Source organism: Lampetra planeri, chromosome 7, assembly GCF_965212315.1.
Source record: "Lampetra planeri chromosome 7, kcLamPlan1.2.h2, whole genome shotgun sequence".
Classification (NCBI taxonomy): Eukaryota; Metazoa; Chordata; class Hyperoartia; order Petromyzontiformes; family Petromyzontidae; genus Lampetra; species Lampetra planeri.
In genome coordinates this window covers 5,746,449-5,757,871 of record NC_136113.1, presented here as the reverse complement: position 1 = coordinate 5,757,871, position 11,423 = coordinate 5,746,449, and the positions used below count along the sequence as shown (strand labels likewise).

The 11,423-nt window shown below is 45.0% G+C and overlaps 1 protein-coding gene across 2 annotated transcripts; it reads left to right on the top strand.

Moving 5' to 3' along the window:
- The first annotated feature begins 941 nt into the window (after positions 1-941).
- Positions 942-10,999, top strand: LOC144719845 (3-oxo-5-alpha-steroid 4-dehydrogenase 2-like). 2 transcript variants are annotated; one of them, XM_078596099.1, is made up of 5 exons: positions 942-1,528; positions 3,874-4,037; positions 5,198-5,299; positions 8,287-8,437; positions 10,471-10,999. In XM_078596099.1, the coding sequence occupies exons 1-5, from the start codon at positions 1,239-1,241 to the stop codon at positions 10,535-10,537; spliced, it is 774 nt and encodes a 257-aa protein (XP_078452225.1). In that variant the 5' UTR covers positions 942-1,238; the 3' UTR covers positions 10,538-10,999. The 2 variants fall into 2 exon arrangements, with proteins under 2 accessions (XP_078452225.1, XP_078452224.1); XM_078596098.1 differs by having other exon boundaries at positions 8,249-8,437.
- The last annotated feature ends 424 nt before the right edge of the window (positions 11,000-11,423 follow it).

Below are 11,423 nucleotides of genomic sequence, written 5' to 3'. Positions count from 1 at the left end.
CACACAACTATGTGTGTGTGTTTATGCTGTTGCCAAGAAGCCAACTCAGGTAGCCGGTGTCAGGAGCGAGTGGGATCTAAACGGGTCCTGGGTTTCACCGCCAGCACCTTCATCAACGTACCCTGATCAGCATGGCAATTCGTAGTGCCTTGCTGAGATCTTTATCCAACAGTGAATTTACAACAGGATGCTGTCTTTTTTTTTGTATATATATAACCTATAGGCCATATGTGACCGCACACGTTACAAATGGAATTACAACACTATTGATTTGAAGCTTTCGTGACTGCAGGAATCCATACTCTTTGGTTCTTTCGGTAAAGTTACGTAGGTAGAAAAATAATAGATCACGACGTTTCGATCGCAACACAAGCACTCGTCATCAGGTGGGACAACCACGCCTACTTCAGCAGTTTTTTCTCGCTGTGGTTGTCCCACCTGATGACGATTGCTTGTGTTGCGATCGAAACGTCGTGATCTATACATTTTCTACCTACGTGACTTTATCGAAACAACGCAAGAGTATGGATTGCAACACGTTCATAGTTACCATCCTCAAACTATAGCACAGAGCGGCGTTCGTTGGCGCTGGCCGTCCCAATTCCACATTTTCAGGGCGGGCACTCGTATCGTCTGTGGCACTGTACAATGCACACGCGAGTTAAAAACACTGCAGTAGTATCACTGCGACAGGGATGAGCGTGAGGTTATTGCTCACAGCGACCCAGTGATCTCGCACGGTCTAAGGGGCATAGGGATTCCCCATCCACCCTTTGCAGCACGGCTAAAAAGAACAAAGCGCGACTATTTCACATACTATGAAGAAGGACCATTGCCCGAAACGTCGCCGATTTTATATATAACATTTCTTTCGAGACAGTGTTGTTGTTGGAGTGTGTTGATTCGTTTTTTTGTTATGCCACGTGTTTTTGCTCAGGTGCTCTTTTCCAGCTGGCAGCCCAGCCCCCACGTGCTTGCAGCAGCAGCAGCCAGCAGCAGCCCCGAGACAGCCACCCACCGCAACAATGCCTCCTCTGCAAACGCGGACCGCCCCGCGCCCGCCGCGTCATGCACACTTCAGCTTATAAGACAAAAAAACCAGCCACTCTTTCTCCATTTGGAAACAACTCAAGCCGTACAAACAACACGTACATGCGCACGCCTGACCCCCAGGCCGCATAGACAACAGGGGCAGTAGCAACGAGCAACAACGCCACCATCACCCCCATCACGCAGCAATGCCCACGCATTGCAATGAGGTTCTGCTCACCTGGATGGGGCTGTGCATGGCCGCGGCAGGTGTCCTCAACACGCTGGCCAAGGAGATGGCCTACGGTCGCTTCTGGGACCGCGAGGGGCAGCCGCGTGTGATGCTTCCCGCAAGGCTGGCGTGGTGCACGCAAGAGCTGCCCTCTTTCGCGGTGCCAGTGATCCTCCTGCTGATGCACGTGGGCTCCTCCGAGCGCGACTCCGTCGATACGGTGAACATTGTGCATCTCGCAATGTTCTGCGGGCACTACTTCCAAAGGTGCGTTGCGTGTGACGCGGAGTCGGGAGTGATTTCTCTGCGCATTGATCACCAGAGGTGTGGTTCGAGGCGCGCGGTCTCAAACATGACACTTTGACTCGCACCAAGGGAGGGATTGATTGAGGAATGCATGCATGGGTGCCACGGTGGCGAGATGTTAACTTCCTTGCCTGGTTTTACAGGAGATCGTGGGTTCAATGCCGACCCTGACGCCTGCATATCTAGAGTTTTCATGTTCTCCCCGTGGTCGCGTGGATTTTTCTCTGGGTCTTCTGGTTTTTCTCACCACAATTTAAGAATCATGCGTTTAGAGTATTTGTCTGCTCTCCATTTCCACATAAGCTACTTCATTGGGCAATCATTTGTGACTAGGACGCTTCTGAAAAAGAGCTGTATATCTCAGTGGACCTTTGCTGGGAAAATAAAAGTGTAGTAGCTGCAGTGGCCTAACATTATTGATCATGTCAAAATGAAACAAATGACCTGGTGATGCTCCATTGACGGTGGTGCACAAGCACACTTAACAATACATAAACACCTCAAGGCGTTCATCAATAGGCGATGTCTTGAGACCAGTGGTTCTGAACCTTTGTTTCTCAATCGTTAAAAAATTTATACAGTAATGCTACTCAATACATAGGTTTATCCATATTTGTTGTTGTAGTACAGAGTTAGACGTATAACTTTCATCTAAATTGTCTTATGGTTGTTATTGTTTGACTTGCATTCCACTGGCATTTTTGGCACACAGCGTTGATATACGGTGCTTTTCCTGGAAGACTTTGCTGTTTTTTCCTGGATTTTTCTGTTGCGTGTAGTCACTTTAAGATGTTCCTTGTTCATGTGTTTTGCTTGTTGCGGTTGCACCCGAGTCAAGAGCCGCATGGCTCACAGGGCTATACCTAATCAATGAAACTGAAAACTGAACTGAAGTCGTACTTACGAGCCCGTGCTTAATTTGTGTTTCGATTATTTACCTTCCAGAAATGGCATCTCGCATCCCCAAGGGGCGCATGCACCCCAGGCTAAGGACCACTGTTTTAGACAATCGCCCTTATTATCATTATTATCCATGGCACCTGATTGAAGAAAGGCCATTGCCAAAAGCGTCGCCGTTTAATTTTTTTTTGTTTCCTTTAAGGCGGAGTGCTTTTTGACGAGCGCTTTGTGTTTTTCCCTCCACATTTAGAATCATGCGTTAAGTGGGCGTTGAAATGAAGGGGCGACCCTCACAATTGTTCTCGTCGAGATGCTGTTTCATCGTTTTTTTTATACTCCTGTGACTTGTCCCCCATATACAGCATATGCACAAGTATGTAATGCAACCACTTGACCAGGTTGCAGGGCCTTTGATATTCACATTTGTTTTTATTGCGCATCGACATACTGCCGGATATCCGTTCAACAAAACAATAACCGATAGCGTGACGCCATCCTTGAAGTGAAACATGTTAAGTGATTATTTTTTATAAAATGTAAAAAAAAAATCTGGGACAAGGGATAGTTTTGAGAAAGAAAAAAACACAATCTAGCGAAAGTGTAATTTCAACATCTTTCAAATAGTTAAATATTTAAAAAAGCATTATCCAGACTACAAAATTGGCATAACTTGGCATTTAACTAACTCTTAGTTACCCATGTGGGTTTCACCTTCATTTAAAACGCACCTACCTTGATCACGCGAAACGTCATCCACGATGTGTTCGCCTAAGACCCTAAGTGAAACACACCAACGATAGACCCAGCATCCACTGGCCCTCCCTAGTGATGGTTGACGAACGCTCGTGTGGATTGTGGCGTCACCGGGTGATAGGGCTGAACGATTTGGGATTCAATTTGTTGAAGTCAAGCTTCAGTTAAATTGTCACTGTGTAATAGATTTAAAACATGTGATGGAGCATTGCCACATGATACCATCAAAATATTAACTGCTCTATATATTCTAAAGCAAGGATGAGAACTTAAAATATATTAATTGCTTCCAACATATATTTATTAAATGTTTTAATTGAAATAGAACAATCAAACATAGAACCATTGTTAAGTAAAATAAATAAAGTTATACTAATAAAAAAACAATTCCAATAAGAAAGTAATAGGACTTTTCAAATCGCAAACAAAATTCAGCTAATCGCATCGTTTAAAATTGCGATTTCGATTTTAAATCGATTAATCGTTCAGCCCTACCGGGTGGCAAGGGACAATGGGTTCGGGCTGGAGGGAGGGGGCCATGGACCTGCCCCTGATCGGTGAACTGAAGTAGGACTTTATTTGTCGTGCGCTCGTCAATAGGCGGGCAGTACCTGCGCTGATGGCGGTGTGCGTGCGGTTACCTCTCCCCGCAGGACATTCATCTTCTCATTGCTGTCTCGGGGCCGCCCCACATCCTTGTCCGTCATGGTGAAGGCATTTGTATTTTGCGCCCTCAACGGATACCTGCAAAGCTACAACCTTCTGAAATGCAAGAGCTACCCGTCGGACTGGCTCACCGATGCACGTTTTCTCATAGGTAGGGGGCCAACACTGTGGTGTGGCTACCGAGTGTGCAGGCGGTGCTGCTGCACCAGGGCGCACACGCCGGAGGTGCCAGGCACCGGGCCACAAAGGGGTGGAGAGAAGTTTTTCATTCCTTGCACCAGGGATGCATGCTGACGCCACTCGGCTAACAACCAAAATTGTCCACATACAATATACAGTACAAGGTCCTGGAGAGCCTCACCGAGTCTACACATTGTCGATGTATTCGTTGAGACCATTTTCAAGGCAGGGCCTTGCTTGTGACGTTTGGCCAGTTTCGTGAATGTTTTCAAATATGACAAGGAAGTGGAGTGCCTGGAAAACATTAGGTGAAATACTCTCTCCATGTCGAGGTGATGCAGAAACTCCACGTCCAAAACAGTCATCAGAGGAGTGCGCCGCTAAAGTGAACGAAACCAAACCTTGACCACACGAGGGCGTGGCTGACTCAGAGCCCTGCTGGTTTATGTACAAGGCTTTTAGCTGCCCGTAATCGGATTAACGTTTTGCTGTTCTGCTTGTCTATTCAATTCCAAATGATCCATTCCATCAGCTGTATCGATAATCTCCTTTGTACATCAGGTGGCAAAGTCCGGATAATGTGTTACATAATTCCTACACTGCCAAACTGACAGAACAAGATTATATTGTTCTGTTTTGCAGCAACACACTGAACACAGCATGACTTGTAAATGCTCTAGTTTAATCCTTCATTGGCAGCACGGTTGAATAGTCTGGATTTATAAATTGTATAAATATAACTACATCCCAAGGTCAATTCAATGTTTGGCATGGAGAGTCTTCTCAAAGAAGGAACAGTCACACACCAAGGAATGACAGCCTTCAACTTGGATATAAATATGGTTTGGGCAGGAAAGAGTTGCAAATGTGGGTGTGTGTATTATACAGGTGTGCGTGTGCGTGTGACTACGAGCTACCTGGCCAACACCAGTGGCGATTATCTGAACCGGTCCTGGGACTACCCTTTAATGCGATGTGTAAACATCGCCACTAGGGAGACAAAGGTGGTCGGGCGTGATGCTGGTCACAAACCCCCTCGTGTGCCATACTGGCCTTCATTGGTGCTCGCAAACAAATGTCGGTTCAGGCTATATGGTTGCATCTTTGTTGTTTTTGTGTCTGTGCTGCTAGGCTCCATCATCTTCCTGGCTGGCATGGCTATGAACATTCACAGCGATCGGATCCTTCGAAATCTGCGGAAACCTGGGGAGTATGTGTACAGAATCCCACGTGGTGAGAACCCATGAACCCTGAACTGCAGATTCACTATTGCCATCTACTTCTTGACTTGTCAGTCACCGATGTTGCCCCCAGTCACGCGCAGATATAACCATACACCCCTTGCCCCTTCATCAAGCCGTTCAACATTTTAGTTTGCAGTCACAAGTTTGTTTTAATTACAAACTGGCAGAGTGGCCGTGCGGTGGTTGGTGTATTGCACGATGAACCCGGTAACTTGAGGTAGCTAGGTGGTTCAGAGGGCTGAAATGGTGCACCTGAGATTCTGGGTTCCAATCCAGGTAGCTGGCTGTGATGAAATTGAGTTTTTGAGTGAAGCGGGTAGATATTCTCAACCAGGTAACGAATAAACTTAATTTGGTTCTGAATTTAATTGGCTAAATTCCAACTCTGGGAATTCAAAATATCAGGTTGACTGTCATTTGACAAACATATCTCGGTCACCAAGCCCCACATACCCCCACCTATAGACGCAGTGCGAGAAGCCCTCCCTTGTTTTGGAAAGTTATTTTAAAACGTGATCGCATGGATTATTTTCTTCGCGTTTAAAGTATTTGACTGCTATAAAATGTCCACGTGATAAGCCACTTCGTCGAGCTGTCATTTGTGTCCAGGTCGCTTCTGAATAACGAGCCATATCGCTCAGTGGGCATTACCTGGTAAAATAAAAATAAAAGTTTAGTTTTGCAATCCTCAATGATCTGACATTCACTTATCTTCAGAAATGTTCATACAAAGTAGAACATTCTCTTCCAGATTAATATGTTTGCAGTCGAGTTCAACAGGTTTGCTTATAGTGTAGTGGATTCACTCCTTCATAAATCATGATGTGTCACAAAATACCTTTACAGACCACTAAGAATAACACATTCGGTAAACCCTCATTCATCCATGAGTCACGTGCCTGTAGCACCATCCCCTTCATCCCTTCTACAATTAATGTGGGTCCCCTCTTAACTGTACGTAGTTAACCGTGCTAATCGGAGAAGCTGAGTGCAATCGATTCTGATCATTGTTTCTATATTATTTGAGTATTCCATCGTATTGCTCTATAACAGTATTTTCTTGAATAATTTTTACAAAAGTCGACACCGATATTGTTGACTTTTCTCTCCTTTGTTGGTTCAGCTCTGTACGTTTAGCCTTGTATTACAGATTGGGCAATCACCTTTGACCCAGATTAACCTCAAAATAAAGTCTTAAGATATCAATGGGCTCTCGCCTGGGAAAGTATAGTATCTTCATAGAGTTTTATAATAGCATGTACAGCGTGGGCCGTAAGAAACTACCGGATTTATTTCGCCTATAACTTTGGAAAATTGAAATAAAGACACAAACGCAAAAATAGAGCATTATATTCATACTCTTTGGTTCTTTCGGTAAAATCACGTTGATAGAAAAATAAATAATAAATCACAACCTTTCGATCGCAACACAAGCAATCGTCATCAGGTGGAAAGATACAGCAGTAGAACTGCTGAACAGCAAAGGGCTGCTGCAACACAAGGTTATATCTAGGTTTGAGGTGGGTGTCACCCGAGGGTAAGTAGGCGGGGTCAGAGATGGAAAGCAGTCCCTTCGCCGCACACACGCACAGCAGCTGCGTGAAAGGGAGAGATTGGTATGTTAATGTAAACTAGTTTAATGGGAAATGTACACCGTCGTCGCACCCGTTCAAGTCTTAATATATCAGCGATCGTCTCTCTGTGTGGAGATAATTGAACAATTGTTTCTGAAATACATTTACACTATTCTTGCACGCTGCTGAGGTGTATACCGGTTTATCGTAAACTCCCAGGCTTCTACTTTATTTGTGGAAAAAAATCAACAAAATAATAATTTAACACAAAATACCGCCATTACAAAGCAGGTTAGTTACTTATGGCCCACCCTGTATAAACACAGCAGGCATATCCGCGTGTGTATGTGCTCTCCTCACAAGCGCACTGTCAGTTCAGCAACAAAAAAAACAGACGTTGGAGCACAGCGCAGCAGATGATAACATTGGGACACTGTTTAATGTTGGGTTAGAAAAGTAAAATGTGTTTTTTTTCATGCCTAAAGTTACTCACCAGAAGTAGTCATTGAGAGAGAGAGAGAGGAGGGGGTGGGGGTGTGTTATCATTCTATGACTACTGTTAACTGATTTTAAAATGACACAGACATTATGCCGGGGTGTTTCCTGAACTCCAGTCCTCGCGACTCACCACTCAACGTCTTTCCGCAATGACCAATTTCCCAGCGTTCAAATGAACTCGTTCCTGGCTGCACGCGCCCGATAGCAATGAAACGATGTCTGCGTTAATCGAGCCGATTCACATGAAGATTGGGAGCTGAGTGTGTGTGTGTTGCAGGTGTGCGTGTAAACGTGCTCCACGTGACGCGGGCAGATTTAATTGCTTAGCACGTCACGTGGCACGTTTATCAATCACCAGGAGCATGTGAAGTCTGGAACGAGTTCATTTGTATTTGAAAGGGGAGTAAATTGGTAATCACGGACGGACGTTACGTCGGGAGTCGTTGGGACTGGAGTTTGGGAAAGCCAAAGTCGACCACGGTACATCACACCAAAGTGCATCTACAAAAGTTGTGTCATTTTTAATCCAGATCATGAGGGTCCTGCATATAACCGTAGATAACCATCACCTCCACTCAAGTTCAGCAGGGGGGTGTTGATAACCAGAGTTCCAGTAAAAAATGGTTTTCAACAACTGAAAAAGCAGGCTTGTAGAAATGAACAACACGTAATTCACAGAATATGTTTTTTCTCACAGAAAATAACATTTGCATTCATTTCTACTATTTATTTCTAGCACAAAACTAGGTTTACTTAATTACCAACATGCATCCAAAACCAATTCAGGTCTGTCTATATCCTTTATAATCAGCCATGTTCCATCCACTGCTGGATGAGGTGTTCTTACTTGTGTGCTTGGCCACCAGTGCCTCCAGTGCCTGTCTGTGCGCTGGTGCGGCTGCAGGAGGGTTGTTCGAGCTGGTATCCGGTGCCAACTTCCTGGGCGAGATTGTGGAGTGGATCGGCTACGCCCTGGCCACCTGGACCTTCCCTGCCTTTGCCTTCGCTATTTTCACCATCGGCTGCATCGGGCCTCGCGCCCTGCACCACCACCGGTGGGCTTCCCGATCAGCCACACGAGTTGGCATGGGTCACCAGGCAACAGAGGTGTGGACTCGAGTCATGTGACTTGGACTCGAGTCAGACTCGAGTCATGAATTTGATGACTTGCGACTCGACTTGGACTTGCATAACAATGACTTTGTCCCACCTATGAGATGTGGACTCGAGTCATGTGACTTGGACTCGAGTCAGACTCGAGTCATGAATTTGATGACTTGCGACTCGACTTGGACTTGCATAACAATGACTTTGTCCCACCTATGAGATGTGGACTCGAGTCATGTGACTTGGACTCGAGTCAGACTCGAGTCATGAATTTGATGACTTGCGACTCGACTTGGACTTGCATAACAATGACTTTGTCCCACCTATGAGATGTGGACTCGAGTCATGTGACTTGGACTCGAGTCAGACTCGAGTCATGAATTTGATGACTTGCGACTCGACTTGGACTTGCATAACAATGACTTTGTCCCACCTATGAGATGTGGACTCGAGTCATGTGACTTGGACTCGAGTCAGACTCGAGTCATGAATTTGATGACTTGCGACTCGACTTGGACTTGCATAACAATGACTTTGTCCCACCTATGAGATGTGGACTCGAGTCATGTGACTTGGACTCGAGTCAGACTCGAGTCATGAATTTGATGACTTGCGACTCGACTTGGACTTGCATAACAATGACTTTGTCCCACCTCTGCGAGGCAACGATCGTGGCGTTGAGCCATCTCATACTTTTGTAATGTTCTTGGAGGGAGACGGAGTCTTCGTAGAGGCAACACGCTTTATTTCACCAAACAGTTACACTAATCCCTAACACAAAGGGGTAATGGCCCCTTTCACCCACAACCTGGGGAGGTACAGCTTCCGGGCTATGGTACCTACAACTCTCCTTACTTCAGCCCTCCGGCTGGCTAGACCTAGGGGAGGCTGACCCACCGCTGACCCGGTGGGTCCCTGACCACTGGCCCGTCCGGACCTGGCCCTCACAAGGGCATCAGGCTGAGGAAACCTCAGGGTCCTAACCCCACGACCACTGGCACCGCAGTGAGCCCTGGCCCTTAGAAGGACATCGGCGGCTTGGGGTCCAGGGTCTTCTTTTTCTTCCGGCGGCTTCTGGCTTCGGCTTGAGACGGACTGCCTCGCGCTCTCAGGGACCCGCCTTATATACTCTTTCTCCCTGAGGGGTGGGGTTCTGGGGGATCGTAGCTCCTGCCAGCCCCCTTCCCTCAGAGGGGTTCCAACCGCCATTGGCCCAACAGGTCCGGACCGGTTCTACCCCTCCCCCTGGGTGTGGCACGTGTGTCAATCATTACCACCACACTTTGAACAACTCAACGCCGCATTCTCACGACTGCTTGAGAGTTAGTCAACCCTGGTTCATAAATGGGGCAAGTGGGCTTCCCCCAGATTTCCACAGTAGCGTCACTGAGCCAAGCCAAATACACGGCAAAAAATATTACAAAAGTAATGGATTGATTGGGCCAGCATAACTTTACCCGAGCCTACATTACACGAAATAAAAATTTAATATAAATATACATTTGGCACAGGTCATCGTCACCCAGTGTCAAAGTATTACACATCCTCAAAATCCACCTAATATTGAAATCTCTTTGGTAGCTGAAAATATTACACAGGCAATGCCAAATATTATCAGCAGTGGCTGAATGGTTTAATGTATGGAGACATCACCGGTAATTATTAGTAATAGCTTTAAAAACGAAAAAATGCTGTGTGCTGAGTTTTATCACTTGAAACAAGGTATTTTTTTTTTATAAACAGTATATAATTGAAAAACAGCAAAGTAAAATCAATAACTGTAGTAGTTGAGCCAATACGGAATATATCAGATATCATCTGATGAGGCCGATACGTTTCCACCCTTACTAAAGAGCTGACAAATACTCCATCAGAATGCTGAGATGCCATTACTGAAGCTGCATTACAATGTACAGTTTTTAATTGGTCTGTTTGCCATGAGATTAACTCATTATGTATATTTTTTTCTCTCTTCTTTCAGATATTACCATGAAAATTTTTCAGACTATCCCAAGTCAAGAAAAGCTTTAATTCCCTATTTTCTGTAAAAGGCCACTTCTGGCCTTAATTGAGTTGTCATTGTGCTTTATATTTTAATAAAACATTATAGAATTTACATTTACCACTTTGAACGCCGCTACCAAGGACAGTATAACGAGAACTTGATGGGAGGCTATATTTGGGGGCTGATTCGTGAAAGTGATTTACATTAACATCGTAAATTAAGAAAAACTACTCCCTTCTAAATTTGTTGTCGTCATTTTTGTATTACTTTAGTATAAATACATGTAAATTTTGATTCATGTGTTGTTTTTTCTGACATTATGTGAACGTAAAGACACAAATTCGCCCGTTTGCTCATTGAAAATAGGTAAATTTCAAAATATCACTGTTCTGGTCATAAAAGCAAAAACTGTGGGGAATAATAGCCATTTTCTGTACTCATAAGTGCTTCTGTTTAATAGGCAAGTTAATAAACGCAGGAGGCATCACATTGAGTGAGTGAGTTATGTTGGCTACTGGCTTTGATTTTTTTGGTCGTAGATTTAAGTTTTCTCAGTTTTTACCAATGGTGCAAAATGGTTACTACATAATGCGCATATACATGTACAATTTGAGTGGCTGTATATCAATAATTCACAATCGAGTGACAGCTTTTCAACAATAAACACAACATTCAAAGTTAACATATCTGTACCTGCAGGGCTTTCCCTTGCAAGAACTGTTGTCATTATATGTGTAGTGACATGGAATGGGTCACTACATAGCATAGTGCGGGTTGCTGGCAGAAAAGAGAATCTGCAGTTGCAGCAGCCCTGTCAGCAGGTCACGTGATAAGCCAGAGAGAGAGATGTCGGGGAAAGGTGACAGAGGGGTCCCGTGAGGTAAGCCCGGGAACCCGCTAGTATGTTCTAGAAGGGGGGCGTGGCTGGG